At 56.1% G+C, this 23,091-nt stretch overlaps 9 protein-coding genes across 9 annotated transcripts; 4 read left to right on the forward strand and 5 right to left on the reverse strand.

The window, feature by feature from the left end:
* Positions 1-183: 183 nt before the first annotated feature.
* Positions 184-781, forward strand: JN550_010564 (uncharacterized protein; the record flags this gene model as incomplete). The annotated part of the gene is made up of 3 exons (XM_049308833.1): positions 184-322; positions 379-677; positions 743-781. 3 exons carry the CDS (start codon positions 184-186, stop codon positions 779-781), a joined length of 477 nt encoding a protein of 158 aa, XP_049167535.1.
* Positions 782-1,428: 647 nt separating this feature from the next.
* Positions 1,429-4,984, forward strand: JN550_010565 (uncharacterized protein; the record flags this gene model as incomplete). Its single annotated transcript, XM_049308834.1, has 4 exons — positions 1,429-2,927; positions 3,129-3,254; positions 3,346-3,363; positions 3,424-4,984. 4 exons carry the CDS (start codon positions 1,429-1,431, stop codon positions 4,982-4,984), a joined length of 3,204 nt encoding a protein of 1,067 aa, XP_049167536.1.
* Positions 4,985-5,326: 342 nt separating this feature from the next.
* On the reverse strand, positions 5,327-6,437 carry JN550_010566 (uncharacterized protein; the record flags this gene model as incomplete). Its single annotated transcript, XM_049308835.1, has 3 exons — positions 5,327-5,679; positions 5,743-6,362; positions 6,421-6,437. 3 exons carry the CDS (start codon positions 6,435-6,437, stop codon positions 5,327-5,329), a joined length of 990 nt encoding a protein of 329 aa, XP_049167537.1.
* A 453-nt stretch (positions 6,438-6,890) lies between these two features.
* JN550_010567 (uncharacterized protein) lies at positions 6,891-9,180 on the reverse strand (the record flags this gene model as incomplete). The annotated part of the gene is made up of 2 exons (XM_049308836.1): positions 6,891-8,706; positions 8,768-9,180. 2 exons carry the CDS (start codon positions 9,178-9,180, stop codon positions 6,891-6,893), a joined length of 2,229 nt encoding a protein of 742 aa, XP_049167538.1.
* An 821-nt stretch (positions 9,181-10,001) lies between these two features.
* Positions 10,002-12,828, forward strand: JN550_010568 (uncharacterized protein; the record flags this gene model as incomplete). The annotated part of the gene is made up of 11 exons (XM_049308837.1): positions 10,002-10,110; positions 10,212-10,844; positions 10,896-10,989; positions 11,041-11,269; positions 11,322-11,517; positions 11,575-11,598; positions 11,655-11,774; positions 12,174-12,204; positions 12,256-12,280; positions 12,332-12,396; positions 12,447-12,828. The coding sequence occupies 11 exons, from the start codon at positions 10,002-10,004 to the stop codon at positions 12,826-12,828; spliced, it is 1,908 nt and encodes a 635-aa protein (XP_049167539.1).
* Positions 12,829-13,512: 684 nt separating this feature from the next.
* Positions 13,513-15,106, reverse strand: JN550_010569 (uncharacterized protein; the record flags this gene model as incomplete). The annotated part of the gene is made up of 2 exons (XM_049308838.1): positions 13,513-14,584; positions 14,841-15,106. The coding sequence occupies 2 exons, from the start codon at positions 15,104-15,106 to the stop codon at positions 13,513-13,515; spliced, it is 1,338 nt and encodes a 445-aa protein (XP_049167540.1).
* Positions 15,107-15,892: 786 nt separating this feature from the next.
* Positions 15,893-17,839, reverse strand: JN550_010570 (uncharacterized protein; the record flags this gene model as incomplete). Its single annotated transcript, XM_049308839.1, has 5 exons — positions 15,893-17,120; positions 17,173-17,322; positions 17,381-17,567; positions 17,635-17,687; positions 17,799-17,839. 5 exons carry the CDS (start codon positions 17,837-17,839, stop codon positions 15,893-15,895), a joined length of 1,659 nt encoding a protein of 552 aa, XP_049167541.1.
* Positions 17,840-19,366: 1,527 nt separating this feature from the next.
* On the forward strand, positions 19,367-20,977 carry JN550_010571 (uncharacterized protein; the record flags this gene model as incomplete). Its single annotated transcript, XM_049308840.1, has 1 exon — positions 19,367-20,977. The coding sequence occupies one exon, from the start codon at positions 19,367-19,369 to the stop codon at positions 20,975-20,977; it is 1,611 nt and encodes a 536-aa protein (XP_049167542.1).
* A 110-nt stretch (positions 20,978-21,087) lies between these two features.
* Positions 21,088-22,041, reverse strand: JN550_010572 (uncharacterized protein; the record flags this gene model as incomplete). The annotated part of the gene is made up of 1 exon (XM_049308841.1): positions 21,088-22,041. One exon carries the CDS (start codon positions 22,039-22,041, stop codon positions 21,088-21,090), a length of 954 nt encoding a protein of 317 aa, XP_049167543.1.
* Positions 22,042-23,091: the final 1,050 nt, after the last annotated feature.

The following is a 23,091-nucleotide window of genomic DNA, read 5'->3' on the forward strand; positions in this document are numbered from 1 at the left end:
TGTGTGTACCACATGTGGCAGAGCCAATTGCCGATACGCTTATCAGCCTTGCCAATTAACGCGCCTCATCTGGTCGCGCGACTCTCCGACGCGTCTCACGGCGCGACCCCCCTCCAACCCTGTCCACCAGTAATCTGTACACTTGTTATTCGCCTCCTTGCCAGAACAGCCAGCTTCTCCAGAATGTCGCAACACATGCTCACCATCGCCTCGCACGAAGCAAAAGCCAAGGATGCTCGAGTGCACCTGCTGCCCTGCCGGATACACCATGACGGCGACGTCGATTCGGCGGCTCCGTACTGGAGCCCGGCCGAGAACTCAGGTAGGCATCCATGCATCCCGCGGGGGGCCTGCCTCATGGCTAAGATATACATGCAGATGGATCCAAGGTCGCGTATCTGAGGGGGAGGAAGCTCCGCGGCAAGGCCGTGACGCTGCCAGAAGGCTACTACGGCTCAGTCGCCGAAAAGGGGGACAAGAAACGTGAGATCCCCGGTGAGGACGGGATGGACCGGGACGCAGACGTCGAGGAGCTGCCGGAGGCCATCGAAGTAGCGCGGCTGAATGGCAAAGCACAATTCGACGAGTTTGTCATATGGGGCCATGAGTCGACAGCCGACTCGAGCGCGGACCCGTATGTGAGGAGCATAGAGGAATGGGTATCATTCGCGGAGCAGGTCAGTAATCTACCTTCATGCCGCGCCTGAGTTTTGTCTGGGGGGGCGGTTCTAACCAGTCTCAGATCCACGCGTACCCCTCGTCACGAGACGAGTGCAAGTAGAGCCCGAGCAGGAGCAGGAGCAGGAGCAGGAGTAGGAGCAGGCATTGGGCCAGGCGGTATTTAGGAGTTCTGGATATGTTGGTTGCACAGATTCTGGCGCTGGCGCATCGTTGCGACGTGGACAAGCGTCAAATCAGTCATGGATGAGATGAGCGCAGTCACTTGACTTTATGGCCGAAAACCGGGGCTGATCGTGTTGTTCTGTACACTGGGGGTCGACTAGTTGGCTCAACAGCCAGATACAGCTTACCTGCGCAGTAGACCTGGGTATGTGTTACATAGTCGGAGCACTCAATGGCGCAGATAAACCCGGGGGAAGCCCGACAGATCATGTCGACTCTTTTCTTGCTTTGATGCGAGTCCCGCGTCGGCGGGGAACAGACAGTTCGCGGCACTGTCCGCAGCACTGTCCGCCACCGCTTCCGATTGGTCCAAGTTACAGCGACAGGTCGGGCGGGCGCGTGGGTGGGTACCTTGGTTCTAGATCGAAAGCCCTTCCGCAGCTTTGCCCCTCCACGACCAAGACGCGGATTTATTTCCACTGTCCGTTGCGCCTGGCTCCCTGCCCGCCCCGTCTGCAAGCCTGCATCGCGGGCCGCCTCTCGCAAGTTCATCGACAACCTGCCACGCCCCATCGCGATTCCATCATGACTCCCAACGGCGAGGCCACGGTCGGGTCGTCCGATGGGCCGCGACAGAAGAGCAGGGCCACGCCCGACACCCTGCGCGCCGGCTGCATCGCCATGGTCGAGAAGGAGGGCCAGGCCCGCCGCGCCGAGATCCTCAGCGTCAAGGACACCAAGAGCGGCCGCCAGTTCTACTGCAACTTTGACAACTTCAACAAGCGGCTCGACGAGTGGGTCCCCGTCCGCCGCATCGACTTCGAGCAGGATGTCGAGTGGCCCAATCCCGACAAGGACAAGGCCAAGGACGGCAAGAACAAGAAGGCCTCCACGGCGACGGGGGCCGGGCCCAAGAAGAGCGCCGTGTCCAAGAAGGCCCAGAAGCGCCCCTCCAAGCGCGAACAGAGCGTCACCTCCGAGGCCCTCACGCCGCACCCCTGGACCGACTTCGTCGAGTCCCAGTCCACCTCCAAGGCACCCTCGACGCCGCGCGAGCTCGAGCTCAAGGCCGGCGAGACCCCCGCCGCCGCCCTCGACGACATGGACGTCGACGACGACGACGCCACCCCCGAGGTCAAGAAGGAGGACGACGGCTTCAGCAGGGAGGCCGAGATCGAGAAGCTCCGCACCGGCGGCTCCATGACCCAGAACCCGACCGAGCTCGCCCGCATACGAAATATCTCCAAGGTCCAGTTCGGCAAGTTCGACCTCTTCCCCTGGTACTTCTCGCCCTACCCGGAAGCCTTCACCCAGGAGGACGTCATATACATCTGCGAGTTCTGTCTCCTCTACTATGGTGATGAGAAGTCGTTCCACCGCCACAGGGCCAAGTGCACCCTGCAGCACCCCCCCGGCAACGAGATCTACCGCGACGACTACGTCTCCTTCTTTGAGATCGACGGCCGGAGGCAGCGCACGTGGTGTCGGAACCTGTGTCTGCTGTCCAAGATGTTCCTGGACCACAAGACCCTGTACTACGACGTGGACCCCTTCCTCTTCTACGTCATGACCCAGAAGACCGAGAAGGGCCAGCATCTTGTCGGCTACTTCTCCAAGGAGAAGGAGAGCGCCGACGGCTACAACGTCGCCTGTATCTTGACCTTGCCCCAGTACCAGAGAAAGGGCTTTGGCCGGCTGCTCATCCAGTTCTCGTACGAGTTGTCCAAGGTCGAGGGCAAGCTGGGCTCCCCAGAGAAGCCGCTCTCGGATCTTGGTCTGCTCAGTTACCGCCAGTATTGGTCCGAGAACATTCTAGATCTCCTCTTGGACAACAACGAGCGCGATGATAGGGTCAGCATCGAGTCGATATCGACGTCGCTGGCCATGACCCCGCAGGATGTCGAGCACACTCTGCAGGCGCTCAAGATGCAGGTGTACCACAAGGGTGAACACAAGCTGGTCATTCCACAGAAGATGATCAATCAGAGGGAGAAGGCCAAATTGAAGCAGAAGAGGTATATCGACCCGGACCGCATTCAGTGGAAGCCCCCGGTGTTCACGGCCTCGTCCCGAACCTGGGGTTGGTAGGGGACGGCGGTGGCATCACTGCGCATTACGGAGCATTGGCCGGCGTTTGGTGGGTCTATAGGATGAGGTTAGGCTTTTTGGTTGTTTTTTCCCTATCGGCTTTTTTTTCCTATCGGCTTTTTTTTTTATTTAATGGCAAGAATGAGATACCCACCTGGCAAGGCCATCCTACATGTTTCCCATGACAAGATAACAAGTCTGTGTGTCATTTTCTCCTCGCCCTCTCTCGTTCATTCTCGCTTGGACCTGCGTGCATACGATGCCACCGGACGCGGAACGCCACAATGGGACTCCGCACCGGCGCCGGAGCTTATCGACAAGCTGTAAAGCCTCTATCTTGTCCACCACCACCAATGCCGCCGCCATCGGCGGCCTTCACATTTCCCAGCTACTTACTTATAACATACCTTCCAGGCCTTGGGGCTTCTATGGGTAGGTGACTACAATAAGGACCACGGCCCGTGTGCGGATGTCCCGAAGCTTTCCATCCAGTGTGCAGGGTATCTTGAGGATCTTGGCTCCCATTCGACAACCAAACGCCACACTGCAGCTGTTGGCTCAGCAGCACCTCCACCAAACCATGGCTTCGGCTACGACAACCAGCAAGAGACCTCCCATCAATGCGTCCCATTTGGACGCATCTAGTTCCTCCCACAAACCTATCAACTTGCTTCGCGGTTGGCCCGCACCCTCCCTGTTGCCCACAGCCGCCCTGCAGCAGGCTAGCGCTGCCGTACTGTCAGACCCCAGCATCTACACGCCCGCCCTGCAGTATGGTCCAGACCCTGGATACCAGCCGCTGCGGGAGGAGCTCGCATCGTGGTTCTCGCGCTTCTACGGAACAGACGAGGTAGCCGACAGGATCGCCATCACCGGCGGTGCCAGCCAGAGCATCGCTGGTATTCTGCAGAGCTTCACAGACCCCAGTTACACCCGGGCCATATGGATGGTGGCGCCCTGCTATTTCCTCGCATGTCCCATCTTCCGAGATGCCGGATTCGACGGTCGGTTGAGAGCCGTGCCGGAGGACGCCGAGGGTATCAACCTCGAGTACCTGGAACGGGAGATTGAGAAACTCGAGGAGGTGCGAGGCGATAGCCGTGTAGGAAACCAGCCGCTGTACAAGGACCCGAAGCCCTATAGGAAGATTTACCGACACGTGATATACTGCGTGCCGTCTTTCTCGAACCCATCAGGCAAGACCATGAGCCTGCGGAGGAGACAAGCCTTGGTGCAGCTCGCCAGGAAGTGGGACGCGCTCGTCATCGCCGACGATGTCTACGACATGCTACAGTGGCCCATCGCGTCCTCGTCCGTCGAAGCGCCTCATCCGTCATCCCTCAGCAGGGCGCTGCTCCCTCGTCTTGTTGACATCGACCTTCCGCTCGGCCCCAGTCCGCACGACGCGCCCGGCCAGCACTTCGGCCACGCCATTAGCAACGGCAGCTTCAGTAAGCTGGTCGCTCCCGGCATGCGCACCGGCTGGGTGGATGCCACCCCTGACTTTGCCCTCGGGGTCTCGCAGACGGGATCCTCGCGCTCCGGTAGCGCGCCCAGCCAATTCAGCGCCTCGATGCTGTACCAGCTGTTGCACAGTGGAGCCCTGGACCGGCATATCGAGGAGGCTCTGAAGCCGGCGTACCAGAGGCGGCATGCGCGACTGATGGAGGCCGTACAGAAGGTGTTGGTTCCCCTCGGCGCGCACGTCAGGGTGAGCAGTCTGGTGCAGCAGGGAGGGGACAAGGAGAAGGAAAATGTTTTTGGGGGTTACTTCGTGTGGATGAGTTTCCCGGGTGGGCCGCCAGCAAAGATCATTGCCGACAGGTGCCGAGCGGTGAATCTGGCTATCGGGTACGGCGCACAGTTTGAGGTGCAAGGCGATGAGAGCATCAAGTTTGACACAGACATTCGACTTTGCTTCGCGTGGGAACCCGAAGACGATCTCGTGGAGGCGATCGAGAGGCTGGGAGATGTCGTCCGGGAGCTGAAGGATAACAAGTTCGACTCCAAAGACGCCGGAGCGGGAGAGGGGGATTTGGACGCTTTAAAATAGGCGATCGTGCGATCTTCCTGTATTCTGTATTCGCTACCACGCTGTTGCCTTCACTCGTACATTGATTTCCGTCATGATAGATAGGCATAACAGTAGAGAAAAAGAGAGTCCCCCCCAATCCCTCCTATACTGATGACGTTCGTGGTAATCTGGACGATTGGATGAGAGGCAAGTCACACCACCTTGGACCCCATTGACGTTAGAATAAAAATGATGATGGTAACAACGATGACGACATAAGACTACATGTATGCAGAGGTAGACTGAAATTGTACGCCTCAGATAATATACCTTTAATATTAAATAATTAAGCAAGGGATCTCTCGACTGCGAAGATGACAACTAGATGTTCCCGGAAATGCCCGGAACCACAATTTCCAATATATTCAGCAGCTCACCATAAGCTCTTCGCCCAGTGGCGTGCCCATCCTCGCTGCGAGCCAAGGCGCTCATATCATGAAGCATGCAGTCGCCAGAATAAGCCCCGTGAGTCTCGTCGCCCGCAAACACAGCCCACATGAGAGTCCGTGAACCCATCTCAGGGGTCCGGCCAACGTGTCGAGCCATAAATTTTAGAATCGGCAGCAGTGGCCATGGGGCATTTCTCCAGAGGTCCGTATCGCAGAACCCTGGGTTGACGGTGTTTAGCACAATTTTGCATTTGGGAGACGTATCCAAAGCGTTGGCCATCTCGCCTGTGACGGAACGCATGGTCAGAGATATTATACCATTCTGCAAACATAGTGTAGATTACTCACGTGCTATTAGTACAACCAGTAGTTTGGAGATGTAATACCGATTTGCCATGTCATTGTCGCCCTTCAATGCTTGGAACATGATTGGTTCCTTACGCTGAGGGAAGGAGGTAAAGTAGTGGGCATCGCTTGCCACGATTGTCACATGAGGCATGGTATTGAACGCGGATACGGTCTTCCTCAGTACAGGGAGGAGGAGGAGTGTAGTTAAAAACGTCGACAGCACGTTGACGGTGATTGTCTCCTCGTAGCCCTCCAACGACTTGTACTTGGCGGCTGCAAGCCCGGCATTCTGGATCATGTAGTCCAGGCGGTCGAGGCTATTGGCCCTGTCGCAGAACTCCTTGACACTCTCAAAAGATCCAAGGTCGACAGGCCAGACTTCAACGACGTCGGGGCCCAGGTCCTTGATTGAGTCCTCAATGGCCCGCTTAGCCGCCTCGCCACGCTCAGTATTCCTGCAGCCGAGGATGACCTTGGCTGCCTTCAAGCGCGCAAAGTGCCTCCCGGCTTCGAGACCAAGGCCTCCTGTGGCCCCAGTCACGACGGCAGTCTTGCCCGTGCAATCGGTCCGGGGATAGGACAAGTCCGTAAATTGATACTGCCATGTTTGCAGGAATGACCTTTTACCCACTGTTAGCGATTGCCAAGAGCGCCCATGGGTCTCAGGGTCCGACACACCATTCAAATAGCCCCATGATTGCCGTCACGCAGTGGTGCCATTGTTCACAAGCCCTCAACTTGGTCGGCCACCGTCGATTATGACCTGAGATGATAGGCTCGTATGACGACATCCGCATTTGACACATCTCGAGTTGAAGTACGCTAGTCTAGTCCACAAGGGGAAATGGCACCGGATGTGCACTATCGCCGTTATGCTTCAGACTTGACTGTCACTTCGTGAATTGTCAAGATCCGTCAGCCTAGGCGGTTCCATGGCTTCAGAAAGTAGAATTCGGCCATATAGTAGTTTATCGTGCTGTCGGACGACCTGGTCGTTTGGCTGATGTCGGGTCTGCATCTCCTCCCCAGCCGAGCACCCATACAATGAGACCTAGTATTCCTGGATGAGGATCGTCGATTTCTCAAGGTGGGCAACGCGCGAGGATTCGGTGCGCATGAACCTCATCCATCGCATACTTCCCCAGCTCTTAATTGTGACTGAGTCTTCGCAGCTCTCTCGTCGGTGTCCCCTGGAGCGCAACCATCATCTCGTGTCTATGGACGCCTTCCCGCTTCGCATAGTCTCTAGCGGACCGACCTGTATCATCTTGGTGTTCTGGATTGGCTCCACCATCGATCAGGTCCCTGACTATGTCCCTATACCCATTCAAGGTGGCTGCAATAACCGGCGTTTGACCGCGTGGTCCAGCTTTGTTCACAGAACTATCGGTACGCGACATCCTCGCATGAGAGAGTATCATTCTGACAGCCTCCACATTACCCCTAGTACAGGCAGTGTGCAATGGCGTGTTCTCAACGTTGTCGGATATTGTAACATCTGCTCCACTCGACAGTAAAGACTCGATCACGCCTGGTCTTGGTCCGCTGGATGTTGTCGTCCCACTGCTTACCGAGGGTCTGCTTGCCGTTGAGCCATGTCTGGGGCTGCGCAGGACGGCATTTTCTACTGCAAGTTGAAGAGCAGTTTTGCCATACTCATCCTGGATATTAAGGGCTGCATTTCGGGAGAGTAGAAGCTCGGTCATCCTCTTGTGGCCCTTGGCACTAGCCAAGTGAAGTGCTGTCCTCCCCTGCTTATTTTGCTGGTTTGTCAGGCTCTGATCATGGTCAAGAAACAGCACCGCAACTCCTCTGCCGTTATGTCGGTCCCCTTCTTGGCAAAAATGAAGCACTGTTTGGCCGTCTCGCTTCATCGCAGTAGATGCTTCATACTCCAGCAAAATGTTCGCAATATCACTCCTTCTTGAACGCGCAGCCAGCATCAGTGGCGACATATAGTCGTTATCCAATACATCCACATTTTCCACTTCAACCAGCATTGCCTGAACCATATCTTCTTTCTTTTGTTGCACCGCAAGGTGAAGGGGGGAGGTGCTACTGTTTCTTGGTTCTTCACCCATCACAGCTCTAGATTGCACAATGTCGAATCGAAAATGACGACTAAAAGCATCGAACCCTTGACTTGCGCACCAGCCTAGGACACTTTCGTTGCTGACGTTTCGATAGTTGTCCCAATTGACCTCGTAGGCAATGTCTGAGTGGAACAAACGGACTTTCCCAAGGATACGTCTCTGGTACGACTCTGCAATGTCGTGTTCCTCCCTCGCTCGCAGCATATCAATCAAAGCTGTTCCTGCTCTTAGGAGAGCCTCCTTAGGAAGCGGGCTTACGTTGTAAAAAACGTCGACGGCCTGCGTCAAGAGTTTCCTGGCCTCATCTGGATTGTGCCTTTTCCCAAGTCCATCTTCATTTTGATACAGAAAGGCCATCTTCAATTGAAGACGTGCTTTCCGCTCATCGGAAGCATCAGATCTTGGTCCGCTTGTCGCTTGCCGTAGGAGATATCCAAAGATGTCCAGAGCTTCTTGGTGACGTTCCATGGTGAAACATCTCGAAAGAAGATCTGCACGACTCTCTTCCAGAGCCCGAACCTCTTCCTCAAACTGAATGTCCACTTGGGCACGGCGGCGCTCAATAATCCTTTCCAAAGCTCGGGCTGCCTGGAGAAACATGCCTCTGGACTCGAATGATCTTGATAGCTCTCGGTTTTTGCTCTCAAGTTCCTCGTCAATCTCGTCCGATATGAAGCGCTCTTCAGATTGCTGGCCTCCGCCAACTGAATCGTTGCTGGTCAAGTACGGAGACAGGCTACTCCGCCATGCCTGTACGTTTTGACTCATCTTGTCGTCGTCGATTTCACCAGGATACGGTGGGGCGTTGACAACCTGGTCAATCTTCTCTTGCAATGCACCAAGGCCAGCTTCTATCCTAGACGCTCTTCTCCTACACGATGTCAATATATATTACATCAAGTCATGTCGTAGGGATTAGCAATTCAACATACGAGGTTAACGCAGAGAGACTGATCTGCAACATGAACGCATACTTTCGAATTTCAGTATCCTTTTCTCGGAATTCCCGATCCGCGTTGAACCCCTCCCATGCGACCCGCAATCTGCGCAAGGTGTCGTCGCCAACATTTATCACAGGCAATCGTTCGCGAAGCTCTGCGATAAGCTTGTTGCATTCTTCTGTGATACTCTGAATGACTTGCGCGTGCTGTTGGTCTGAAGATGTGATATCCGGTTTTCTAAACTCTTCCTGGATCAGTAGCAAGACGGACCTTAGACTCTGGACGGAATCATTCAGGCTGCGAAGAAACCTTGGAGTGTCATGTAGCCGCGAAATTAGTTGCGCCAACTTGGCCCCAAAGTCGACGATGTTTACAATGCTGGCTAAAGCACTGATCCCGTCCATGATGAAACCATGACTTATTCCTCGAGATGAGATACCAACAAATGGCAGATACTCCCACTCATCATTTGTTGACTCATCTTTTGGACGGACTGAGGCTCAGCGCTTACCCAGGAGGACGTCTGCACAACACCTGATCAGGTGGGAGACACGAGGCAGCAGCCCAAGAGGCTCGCGGTGAGTCTAGACCTCGGAGGCCTAATGGATGATGAAAACCGCCACAAAGGAGGGGTTGATTCAAAGCTGCAGTGGCCTCGCTTGTTGCGCCAATCCTGTCCGACACCACCTTCATGGGCTGAGCAAGACACTCTCATGGGGGAATACAGGCGGCCCACAGCAGAGACAACTAAACTCGAGTGACCAAAACGCGGCAGTCCCTCGCTGGTAAGCTGGAGAAGGATGCACTAGGAAAGCCACGTAATCTACTTTGCGTGACAGACCTTGACAGAGGTACATACCGGGGTTACACAAGCAGCAGGCTGTGTGCTAAGAGGACTAGTGGTTGGTCGCCAATGCCTCTCGAACTCTTGTCTCGGAAAGTACTCGTTGCTTATGCAAGTTTGGTAGTTCGTGCGAGCAGTGCGCCTGGCAAGGCGGCCTTGAGCACTTGGCTATGGCGAGGAAAAGCTGACACAAGGCTCCCCAGGTTGCTCGAACATCATCGACAGCACTCACGACAACTTACGTAGACTTGGGTCTGCGATGATTTCCCCCCTTATTCCAGGCAGGCACTGAGAAGCTACCTCAAGTATCTTTTACATCTCTCAAATAAACCCTGCACGTGTGAGACTATGTTCCGTATCCAAGGGAGCGCGAAAGCCGAGATGAACGGGGCTGAGATGGACACGCTGCATCATCAGCAGAACTCCAAACATAATCGGTCGCGGCAGAGAAGGGCCAAAACAATAGATGCAACCGTACCTAGGCCACTATGTCAGTGTACACTCCTTGTCATTTTCTATGACCCTTCCGAGACGCGCCAGACGCCTGGTGGCTGGCAATAAGCCGAACGAACGGCTGACAGAGCCTCTCAGCCAAGCTATCTGATGATGCGCTTAAACATGATGCCGCGAAGCTTTCTAGCATCCTTGAGCTCAACCGGGAAGACTGTCGACAGTTGGAGCGGGCCGCTTTCCTCGCTCGTGATGCCTGGGTATGGGACCGCATAGCTCACGATGATCCCGAGTTTGTGCGCAGAAAGATGCCTGGTGGGGTCTCTCTCTCTGAAAGGGAAAAAACGGCCTTGCGGGAGGAGCAGGACAAGCTTTACTCCGAGAAAGGCATATTTATGGTGACCATAGCTGTTGTCTGCGCCGCATTTCTGCAAGGGTTCGTGCAATCCTCGATCAACGGGAGTTCCCTTTACGCCGCAAGACTGGGTATAAGAGAGGAGGACAAATCGACGTCTGATGTTCAGGGTTCTAAAGTGGATCCGCAATGGAAGCTTGGAGCTACGAACTCAATGCCGTTCTTCTCTGCCGCTCTGTTGGGATGCTGGCTATCTATCCCCATCAATGACCGCTTGGGCCGGCGTGGAGCGATGATGTGTTCCGCCGTTCTTGTTGGCATTACTTCACTTCTCGCCGGCCTGATCCCTGTCATGATGCCTGACGATGTAGAAGGACGGTGGCAAGTCTTACTGGGAGTGAGAATTGTGAACGGAATAGGTACGCAGCGGAACAGGTCCCCCCTTTTGACGGACTAACGCATACAATTAGGGATGGGAATCAAAGCCGTGAGCACACCTATTTTAGCGTCCGAAACAGCGATTCGCTTCTGGCGTGGGTCTTTCGTGCTTGCTTGGCAGCTGTGGTCCGTCCGCCCCCGCATATTGCTTGTTGACTGTTTCTAATTATTCTCTAGGGTGGCCTGTGGGATTATGCTCGGGTTCGTTTTTAACCTCATTTTCACTCGTTGTAGAGACGATACTCAAACGGTAGCTTTGATACTTGGTGCTCCAGTAGTACCTGCGGCTGTTTTGTTCTTCGCCTTGTGGTCTTGCCCAGAAAGCCCTAGATATTACCTTCGACAAGAGAAATCCAATCCCAAGCGGGCTTTCGGGGAGCTTCTCAGGCTACGCTCGAAATGTGAGGTATGAAGAAATCTTAACCCACAAGATTGCAAAGGTTGAACATTTACTCTAGCTCCTAGCCTTCAAAGACATGTATCTTCTTCACAAGTCGATAGAGGAAGAATACATGTTTCTCCGATCTGTTGGGACCGGCACTGAAACACCCCCCAGCTTTCTCTCTAAGTTCAGGCAGCTTTTCACGGTTCGTCGGCTTCGAAACGCTCTCAGTAGTAGTTCAACTGTGGCTTTGGCTCAGCAATTATGTGGGAGTAAGCCTCTCTCCAGCCCATTCCAATGGCTCACTTACTGACTGGGCGGCAACTCAGTTAACGTTTCTGCTTTTTACTCTGGTAATACCGATATCCCATGCAGAATATCTAATGAATTGGAGTCTAACACGTGTTAGGGACGCTTTTCATCTCACTGCTCAATGACAATAGAAAGCCTGGAGAGAATCCCAATAACCCGAACGAGATCAACAGCCAACGTGATACCATACACGCTATGGCTTTGAGTCTCGGATTCGGTATGATGTATTGGAGGCATGTGCGGTAGTCCCCAGCTGACAAGTGATAGGTGCTGTGAATTTTTTCTTTGGGCTCCCAGCAATCCGGACTATCGACTCCCTGGGGCGACGAAGGTGGCTGATTACCACCCTGCCATTGATGTGCATATTTATGGCAGCAGCAGCAGTTGATTGCGCAGTTCTCTCCACGGACGGGATTTCAGCGGAAAATGAACAATGGAACCACAAGACTGTTGCGCTTGTAGCGATTTGCCTCTATTGTTTGTCTTTTCCCCCTTCTCAGACTGGTCCAACATAACTTGGTTTCGCTGACACCACAAAGTACATGCTGTGGCATACTCGCCCGGACTAGGTACTACAAAGCTCTTCCTCTACACTCGTCGTGCTCACACTTTGCAGGACCAATCCCCTTCACGCTAGCATCCGAAAGGTATGTTTTCACGGCCTGCTCTGCATCTGACATAAGCTAATGTTTGTCCAGCTTTCCACTGTCGCACCGAGAAATCGTGGGCCACAATACAAACATCTAATTGGAAATCGCTGCTAATTATTTAAAGGGTTGTGCATTTGCCATTGCGGTTAATCTTCTGTTTGCGGGGCTTCTATCCATCCTCTTTCCCGTGTAAGAATGCTCCCAGTGATTCCAACGGTGCTCACGCTGACCTGCTGCAGAATCAACAACGACCTCAAGCCCTATGGAATGCTCGCTCTATTCTGCGGCCTGACATTTGTGGCTCTGGTCATGGTCTATCTCCTCGTGGAGGAGACCAAAGAGCTATCCCTCGAACAATTACACGAAGTCTTCGACTCGGATAAGAAGCAGTTCGCCAAGGTTAACGCCCGCCGTGCATGGTGGTGGATCAGGCGTTTCACGTGGCCTGACCCTCACCACCCAAAACCACCAGTGTACCAAAGGGAGCTAGATGTGGCTATGTCGTGGCCACCGGAGGAAGTTGTGGCCGAACCGGACCATGACCTAGATCTTGGTGGAAGACCAAGTTCTCCAGGACAGTCGAGCATCGGCACCCTACCTTCGGATCATCCCGGGAACTGAGGTCATGTTTTGCTGGGTGGTACTCGTGCTCTGTCCAAGAAGAGTGTATCCAAGGAAAGGCGATCAAAACTACCATCAGGTGCGAATGAGGTAAAGATTGCACTTGCGTTCGCGCTATATTCAGGGAAAGCCTAGGCTGCATTGATACCGGTTCCATTATACTATAATCTAACCACACCGTGTAAAATCCTATGTTTATAACAACTCAACACAAAGCATAGGAAACATTACGAGAAGAAGACATACTCTTCTCGTTCTCTATAATATGAGTTTAATGTAATCATGCATTGCAGAAATTAGAACTAGTGACTAACCAAGCACGGCCTTGTTTCCCATCGTGTACAGCCACTTGCTTCCCTGTGCGTATATAGTCAGCCAAAAGGTTATCTCAACAGCTTGAAGATCATATTTTCTGTCGCGACCGACCAACCCGAAGCGGTTGTGCAATAGCCATACATGTGCAGAGCTCGAGTGGGTGGCCTGACTACAATTATCACTCCTGTGAAACTTTGTTATATTCCAAGCAAACGGAAGGTATCACAAAAGCCCGCCCGGCCCGCAAAGTCATCGCGAGTAATTTCATTTAGTCATTAGACACCTGGCATGCATTCTAGCTCTAATTATTGCACAAATGTGAGATAGAATTTTCCTGAACTTTCTCCTGCTCAAATTAAGAAACTGGTATCAAGTCAACCAGCCACCGTACTCTTTCAACCCCTCGCGCCTAACTCCTTCCATCTCTCCCTTTACGTCCAGCAACCTGACTGCACCGTTGTGATCTTTACCCCATGCTTTCACGTACTCTTTGACCCTGGTCTCGGTGGCCGCGTCGTCTTGCATCAGCAATGCAACGGCATCAAAGCCCCCAGCCCCCGGCACGACGCCATTGTACACTCCCTCGACATCCTTCAGAGCGTCCAGCAGCACAGTCTGGCTCTCCGGCTCGATGGGAACCCCACTCTCGGTTCCCATGGCGCGGATAAGCTCACGTATCGCGTCGACAGCCGGCACGATGTCTTTGGTCTTCCCCTCAGCCAGCAGGCGGCCCAGGGTAACGTTGCGCTCCTGCAGCGTGTCCCAGATCTTCTTGGACCCTGCAACGTCCTGCTCCCGCCAGGCGAGCACCTTCTTGACCATGCCGACGGTCTGGCTGCCGCAGTCGACATCACACATGCGCAGCGCCACGCCAGGCGGAAGGGTCACGCCTTCCTTGCTGATCTCGTAATCCCAGGCCGCGCTCTCCACGAGCTTGGTCACGGCTGGCGCGAAGCCGGCAGTGCCTGGCTCGGGTAGATTCTTCAGAATGCTGGGGCTGAAGCGCCGGTAACGACAGCTACCATAGACAGCTGCAGCGATATCGAAACCAGAGCCAACCTTGCCCTGTGCCGCACAATGAGCTGCCTGGGCGAGGTTGTGCAGGATCCGTTTGCCTTCTTCTGTCGACACGTCGAAGACCGACGTGGGCAGGTAGTGAGACAGGAGAGCTGCGGTCAGTGCAGTGACCAGGGCGGCCGAGGATCCCAGCCCAGTCTTGTTGGCATCCTTGAGCGGCGTGGGGAACTTGGCAAACCGGGTAGGGTTCTTCTCGGTGCCTGTCATCGAGTGTGGCTGGGAGTAGTAGTCGTTGTCGGCCAGGACCGTCAGCCGTGCTGGGTCTAGGCTAAGTGCGGATTTGTTTGGCGACACGGACGCGATATACGTCAAGACATAGCTCAGAGTCGTCTCAACGAAGGGGTTGGCATTTATTTTGGCGCCGCTTGAGGGTTGTTATGAGCAAACGCTGTAAGAGGAAACAAGGGGCGAACTGATTTGGGGTGAAGGGCTGGGTCGTCTGGGCCAACGAAGACGATGCGTAAAGCTAATGCTCAAACCGTCATCATACTTGGTGTCGACTTGTGGAACCTCACACGTTTTCCACCCTTTGACGTATGGAACACTAGGTCGTATGCGGCTCAATCTTGTAGGCCAAGGTGTACTATTGGTCAAGAAAACAGACGAATGACTTCACTTACACATGCAATTGCGTGACGAGCATACCACCCTGTTCTGGCGTCAGGTGGTAGCCGTACCTCCACTGACTGTCGAGGAACTGAGGGCTAGCGACGACGATCTCCTGGAGCTGGACGCCCTGGCTGGTTTGGATCTCCTGGGCGATTACGTTGACGCGGGCGCTGAGCCCGAAGACCAGGGCCGTGTACTCTCGGTCGAGCACTAGGTAGCCGCCCGCCAGGAACACCTTGCCCGGTGCGGAGACGGCGGTTGGGGCGGAAGCGGGCATCGGAGCCTTTTAAGACAAGGGCAGCGGGCGAGACGGCGATCACACACACACGTACACCGTTGCACCCCGCGAAGCGAGGATGGCGGGGGAGGAAAGGGAGGGGAATGGGGGGGGGGATGGCCGCGTGGTGGGAACAAAAGCACGGCGAGGTGTGGAGAACAACGGCCGAGACGACGGGCCCGAGACTGCTTTGCTGCTGGAACCAACCAAGAAGCACCGGACACGTTTGGGTTGCGGGAAGATATTCAGGGGAAACCCACGGATCGAGTGGTTGAGGGTGGGATGTCGAGATTTGGGCAGAATTGCGGGGCACGAGTCCAAGTCCAGCGTCGAGGTCCTAGGTTCCGCTTCGGTGGAGCCGCTGCTCCGCGTATTAATACCGACAGCGAGTTAGTTGCCGATGCGAATAAAGCTTCACCCGGCTGGCTTGGGCTTGCCTGGGGGAGTCAATTGGATGATAACACAATGACGAGATGGGCGCGCCTCCGGGTCACGAATGGCGCTATGCAGGAATGGGAAACAACCCCCAAGTTCCATCCAAGTCGGGGAGGGGAGGCTTCAGAATCCTTCCATCCTCTCAAACATGGGTGGTTCGATGAGCCTCTCCACCCGGGGTCGGCACTTCAAGTCCATCATTTACAGCCAAGGGTTGGTTCAATTAGACTTTACGGGATGAGTAAGCAGCCAAAGCTATAAAATCGGTATGCCAAGTGTCCTATGTCTGCCTACGTAACTAGGTACCTAGAACGAACACCTGCAGGTCTCGCCCGGTAGCCGAGCCACGCACTAACATGTGTACTCCAACTCAAACGACACCGACGGTGTGCCCTCAAAGGCTTCTGGTACGGCATACGAGATATTGTAGATCCAGTGATCGCGTAGCTGCGTTCCGTACGTAACATTCAGTGCCTCTAAGCCTGGCGCCGAGACGTTGACCGACAGGCAGGGCAGGTTGTCAAAGCCGGTGATTACTTGGTCAGGACTTCCGAGGAACTGCGGTGGGATGCCGGAGAGCGCAAACGTGAAGATATCCGTCCCTTCCTGGGTGGTGTTCGGATACGAGACTTTGAGCGTCCTCTCGCCAACTTCGGAGGTGATGGTTGAGGCGCTGGGGTAGAGCGAGAAGAAGCCGTTGTACGGGTATGGCGTATGATTGGGGTCCGATGCCCAGTGCACGATGGCCGGCACAAACTGGTTTCCCCGGTTGGCCGTCTCGGCCACTGTCTGCGCTCCGATCATGAGCCCTGCGCTGAGCCACGAAGATGCAACGCGGAACTTCTGGGTCTCCAGGTCCTCGTAGATGGTCTTGTTGATCTGTCGGCTGCCCTCCCACCAGCCTTTCGCCTTCAGTGTAGCCACCGATGTATTGTCGATGAGGTCTGAGACCGTATCCATGACCAGCGCCAAAGACGCTCCTTGGGCAATGTCATACAGCAAATCGGCCTCCCCCAACGGTGGCTGCGGACCATACTCACGCCCGAAAATACCCCACCAGAACAGAGAGATGATGGCCGAGTGGGTGGTGGCATCGCGGGTGTAAGCTCGGTCGTAGGGGCCAACCATGTTTCCAAGGAACGGGTTGTAGTGGGCTGCGATGTCCTTCCAAAGCTCCGAGATGATCACGGCTGCGTTCTTCGTCATGGGCGCATCCTTCGGACCATAGGCCCTGTTCGCCGCCAACGCCCACATGTCCATACCGTAGTAGGTCGGGGCGTTGTACTCCGAAAGGACATCCTGCCCGTCTCTCTCGAACAGCGCCAGGAGGTCCTCGCCTTGCTTCCACGCAAAGTCGATGAGCGTCTGGTTACCCCGACGCTCTCCGATCCAACCGACTGTCAGCGCGCGCATGAGCGCTGGGTTAGAATAGCCGAGGATGAGGTTGTCCCCCTCCGGGTAGGATCCGTTCCGGCGCATGCCACCGACCGCAGCAGCTTCCAGGGAGTCCTCTATGCGTGTTATCAGATCGTGGTCGAGAAGATGTGAGAACTCTTCAACAACTTGGATTAGTGTTGTTCTGGGATCGATTAGCGGATAAGAGTGACGGGGGGTTGTATTGTGACACGAACCCAATGAACTCTCTCCAGTTTGGATCATATGTATCATAGATCTCCGGCGCGTAGTAGTCACTGTCGGGGCTTGGATATGGCGCGTCTGGTGAGAGCCGATATGTTCCGTACCAGGCAGAGTCGTAGTCTTCGGTCATCTGGGTAGCCAGCCTATCAGGTTGTCAATGCCAAAGTTCCCCCCCTTGAGCCGCCATCTTCACCGTCTTACACTGCCTCGATGCTAGCAATACCGTTCTTCACGTCGTCGCCACAGGCCCTGGCGAACAATCCTGGGATATACCAGGCTGTAAACCGAGTCGACCATGGCCCATTGTCCTGATACCATATATATTTATAATAGGAGTCGTATCTTGAGTCTTGAACTTGCATGGAGTAGTCGAAAAGACTCTGAGCAGCTATGCAAGTGTTAGCAAACTTGTGGAACTCTGGAAGGGCGAGTCTTATATTGGCGTCAATGCATACCTGGTGTGAGCCGGGAGGGTTGATAGCCTGTACTCTTCGCGGCCGTCAATGTGCTACAAAGACCAACCACGGTCAATGTAAGCTCTGTACACGACACCATCATGATGAACACAAGTCTCCCGCGGGCCAGGCTCAAACGAACAAGATGCGAAGTCGACACCTACCGGAATCCTGCCACCTGTACGAGCGAGACGAGCCTGGTCATTTTGAACTCTGGGGAAGGTTACATTCCGCTTGTTGACATCGTCATGCACGTATGGGACTGATAGCCGAAGACGCTTGGTATACATCGGACCTTTTGCCGTGCCGTGGTATGGACCCCACGGCTATCGACGTACAGGCGCCTGCTCGTTGGGACAGAAGTCGAGATTGTCTTGACTCGCGCCGTGAAAAGATACCCCAGTTCCTTGGAATGAATACGCAATGAACTTGATAGACCAGACTAGCGCAGGGTCCTTCACCGAGGCCATGGACATGAGTGACGGAAAATCTCATGCGGTTAACTGGATCCAGCTAGAGAGGCTCTACGAGTCCTGTGGGTTGTGATAGCCCCCAAGTCAGAGCATGCCGGTCTCTTGGATTAGAGATCGGCCATTTCCCCGACAATGGTCGCTTGACCAGCATCAGTAGGTAAGCAACTTAACTAAAAGTCAGCCCTCGGTCGATCCACTGGCGGTGATGGTGTCCAGGGCGGCCTGGGGATTTGGAGAAGTTGGAGAACAGCTAAATGCCTTGCAGTAAGGTACCTAGGTACCTACTTAACGTCTATCGTTCCTCATTGCGGGGGATGTGCATTGGCCCTCTCGCGTAGATACTTGTAGCTGGGATACCACCCCGAAGAACAACCAGGGTCTTTGGGGGAGGAAGACAGGCTAGTAGTAGCCCACATGCCACAGCAGCCAGGCTGCCAGGCTCGCCCCCAACAGCAGGTTGCTGCGAAGCATTTTCATGCCAGCCGCAATTGAAAGTCCACGTGCCCGTTCGTATCAATCAAGGCACCTCTTTCTCTTGGAAATCGTATAGGAGCTGCTGAGCTAGCCCGGCTCAGAGCCGGTACTCGCCAATTGACAGCTCCGCGGACGTCAGGCTAGACTCCGCCCTGGGCAGCTGAATCGGAAGGCATCGGTCCAACCTTCGGCACCGTCTTCCCCGCATCCACCTCGGCAGGCTCCGGACATCGCTTGTCAGTGCTCTCAAGCCGTTTCTGGGCAATGCGCCGCTGCGAACCACACTCCAGGCTCGCTGGAGCGGCACGAAAACCACCGAAGTCGCCGGGATGCCCGGTATCGCCGGTGTTTGCCGGCACTTGATAGGCGATCTAGGCTATCCCTTGTGACCAGGGCCGAAGGTTCCCCAACCATCGTTCATGGGTGTGTGCAGCATGGGTCGTCTGGTCGTTGTGTCGCTAGAGAGCAAGATGCATCTGCACCCGATAGGCTGGCACACAACGTTGCTAAGTTAGAAGAATGGATCGCCCCGTCGATAACACGCGGTGCCCATGGGGTGAGCATCCGACCTGAGTGGTGCTATACACCAGATCTATATATATATATATATTGAGCACCGGCATGTCCCGCACCCACTGATCTTCAGGAGTCTCTGCATCCTCTAGCGATACCTCCGCAGAGGGATGGGGCGACAATCCATATCTTCACTGTGCAATCGTGCAATCGTGCAATCGTGCAATCCCGTCCGCCCTCTCTCTGCTGCGATACGGCAACCAGCACCCAAGATGCCCGGCTCCGTCTCAGGCGACATGGCTGGTGGCATCCCGGCCAACGTGGATGCCGCCGTTCAGCGCGGGCCGGTATCGTGGCTCCGCAACGCCGGCATCGTGAAGCTCAACTGCATTCTGGTGCTGTCGCTGATCTCGTCCTACGCCACGGGTTTCGACGGCTCCATGATGAACGGCCTGCAGTCCCTGGACACTTGGAAGGAGTCCTTCAACCACCCGGGTGCCAGCGACCTGGCGCTGCTCAACGCGATCCAGAACGTCGGCCAGCTGGTCGGCATGCCCTTCTGCGCCTGGATCTGCGACACGTGGGGCCGGAAGCCCGCTCTCCTCGGCAGCGCCTGCGTACTGCTCGTGGGTGTCGCCCTCCAGACCGCCGCGCAGAACACGGGCATGTTCATTGCCGGACGGGGCATCATCGGGCTCGGGCTCGTCCTGAACATCACCGCGGCGCCGCTGCTGATCATGGAGCTGGCGTACCCGACGCAGCGCGCGCCTCTCGTCAGCATTTACAACAGCCTGTGGGGCCTCGGGGCGCTGGTCGCGGCGTGGACGACGTATGGGACTTTCCGGATCGGGAGCACGTGGGCGTGGCGGATCCCGTCGCTGCTGCAGGCCCTGTCCAGTGTTCTGCAGCTGGGCCTGTGCTTCATGGTCGAGGAGTCCCCGCGATGGTTGGTGAGCAAGGAGAGGGACGAGGAGGCGGAGAAGTTGATCGTCAAGTACCACGCCAACGGCGATCTGTCGGATCCTGTGGTGCCGCTGGAGATCGAGGAAATCCGGTCGGCGCTCCGTCTCGAGAGGGAAGCGTATAAATCGACCAGCTATCTTGCCTTCTTCTCCACGCCCGGGAACCGGCGCCGGTTCTTCATCATCCTGGCCGTCGGCTTCTTCAGCCAGTGGAGCGGTAACGGCCTGATCTCGTACTACTTGACCATCATCCTGAACTCGGTCGGCTACACGTCGCAGGACACGCAGACGCTGATCAACGGGTTGCTGACGATCTGGTCCATGGTCTGGGGGCTGGCGTTCTCGCTGGTAGTGAACAGGTTTCGGCGACGCACCCTGTTCCTCCTGTCGACGGCCGGGATGCTGGTCGTCTACGTAGTCTGGACGGCACTGGAGGCGACCTACGAGATGTCGACCGACCTGGCCTCGGATGGAGCAGACGGGCCAGGCGGGATAGCCAAGGGAGTCGTGGCCATGATCTTCCTGTATCAGTTTGTCTTTGCCATCGGCTGGGGCCCACTGCAGGTGACGTACGTGGTCGAGATCCTGCCGTACAACCTGAGAGCCCGAGGGTTGGTGCTGTACAACCTGTTTGTCGCGCTGGCCCTGATATTCAACCAGTACGCTAACCCCATCGGAGTGACCAACTCTGGGTGGAAGTTCTACATTACGTACGACGTGTGGCTGTTGGTCGAGTTGGCCGTGGTGTATTTCTTGTTCGTCGAGACGGGCAAGATGAGTCTCGAGGAGACGGCGGCCGTATTGGACGGGGCCGAGATGGAAGACAAGCTAGCCGAGGAGGTGATCCGGAACACGGAGAAGACGTTGGGGCTGGCAAGGGTCACTACGGTTGCCGAGGGAGAGGTGGGGGCCAAGCCATAAAATGCGGTGGTGATAGCCAGCCCGAGAAGGCGTGATGCGTCTAGAGTCTCTAGTATTCGTAAGGGTATTGTTCTAAGCAGAGATCTACATGCAGTCTACCGTGACCGGCTTCAGACCGAGGGCTTCAGGACAATGTTGTCGATCAGCCGTACAGCCGGCCCTCCACTGTGCCCCAAATCCTCCCCCGGCCGGGGTGCCTCGACCGGCAGCATCTTGACGGCACCACTCAGTATACCTCCCCTCCGAGGGTCGACCTCGGCCAGCTCCTCCATGGTGTCCGGGTCGGCGAGGGATATGTAATCGACCTCAAACTTGACCCTCTCCTCGGGGGACAGGGCCATCTGCTGGTCCAGGACATCGGTCGTGAGCTGCGTGGCGGCGCGCAGGATGGATTCACGGTCCAGGGCGCCGGCGCGGTACTGGCTCTCGGCGGCGCGTAGGGCGCGACTCAGAAGGGTGGCGACTCGCCTCCGCCTCTCGCCCAGGTAGACGTTTCTCGAGCTCAGGGCCAGGCCGTCGGGCTCGCGCTCGGTCGGGCCGATCTCGACGTCGACGGGGAGCATGAAGTCCTTGACCATCTTCTTGACGACGACGGTCTGCTGGACGTCCTTCTGGCCAAAGTAGACCTTTTCGGGCTGGACAATGTTGAACAGCTTCATGCAGACGGTGGCGACGCCGCGGAAGAAGGTGGGGCGGCTGGCACCCTCCAGGACCTGGCCGACGGGGGTCAGGGTGACGAAGCTGCCGGTCGAGTCGACGTCCTGGCCGGGGAAGCCCGAGGGGTACATGTCGCGGGTGGTGGGGGCGAAGACGGCACTGATGCGGCCCAGGTTGGCGCCGTCGTCGGCCAGCTCGCGGTCGAGCTCGGCCAGGATGCGGCAGTCGCCGTCCCAGGTGACGGGGTAGGAGGCCAGGTCCTCCTTGACGCCGAACTGGGCCGGGTTGACGTAGATGCTGACGACGACGTGGTGGGTCTCGCGGGCGGCGGCGCGGATGAGGCTGAGATGGCCGGCGTGCAGGGCGCCCATGGTGGGCACGAGGCCGACGAGACGGTGGTCCAGCATGTGTGGACGGCGCCACCTGCGGACGGAGTCGACGGTGCGGAGGATCCGGATGGGACTCGAGGGGATGGTCTCGCGGGACGGCCGGCGGGGGGCCGAGGCGGAGGCGGAGGCGCAGGCGGAGGCCATGGTCCGGAGGAAGGAGAGGCGACGGGCGGCCGAGGCAGGCGAGCCCGGGCGGGTGCGGGTGCCGGCGCCGGTGCAGAATGCGCGGGCCAGCATGGTTGCAGTACGGGGGGGGGGGGGGGGGAAGAGGCAGAGGGAGAGGGAGAGAGAGACGGTGCAAGGGCCAGAACGCTACGGAGGAAGTTTCGGGCCACCAGGAGCCATGGCGGTGGCTCAATGGCAGGGCGAGGCAGCTGTGATGGTATGTGCTGCGGACATCTGGGGACAGCCCTGTGGAGGCTTTCGACGATTTTGTTCTTGGGGGCAGAGCTCGGAAGCACAGGGGGCCTCTCCGATCAGACCGAAGCTACTTAAGCCCCTAACTCAAAGCAGTGGCAGCGGAGGTAAGGTAGGTAGGTACCCTGGTAACTAGCTGGCAAGTTACACCATAGATGCTACCACAGTACGGTATGTTCCTGCATGCGCCAGCTTCAGACTTGGCGCTGTTGCAAGCTCTTATCGTGAGACTGCGGGGTGTCTGGCTCCGCTTTTGCTTGCGGGGAGCTAACCTTAGTTACTGTGTGTACCGTGTAGGGGTAGGGGGTGGGTGGGAAAAAGGGTCCAGGCGTGCCCAGTAGGATGTGACGTCTCGCCTTTCCCACCGTAGTCAAAACTTGCGCCTTGAGGTAGCTACCTGTACACAACCTATATGTATGTAACGAGGGAGTAGGTACATTGGATGCGCTTCAGGACTTCTTTGTCAGACAACAGGGACAACCGTGTCGTGTCTCGTCCTCGTCCTCGTCCTCGTCTTGGGCCCTCCCCTTCCCTTCCCTTTCCTTCCCTTCCTTGGCCTCTTCGCAGAAAAGCCAACCTCAACCCCATTGAGCGCAGGCGCAGCACTCGACACGTGTTACTGAATGAAAACCTCGTGACAATAGGAGCCTC

Source organism: Neoarthrinium moseri (assembly GCF_022829205.1).
Source record: "Neoarthrinium moseri strain CBS 164.80 chromosome Unknown scaffold55_Wmoseri_CBS_16480, whole genome shotgun sequence".
Classification (NCBI taxonomy): Eukaryota; Fungi; Ascomycota; class Sordariomycetes; order Amphisphaeriales; family Apiosporaceae; genus Neoarthrinium; species Neoarthrinium moseri.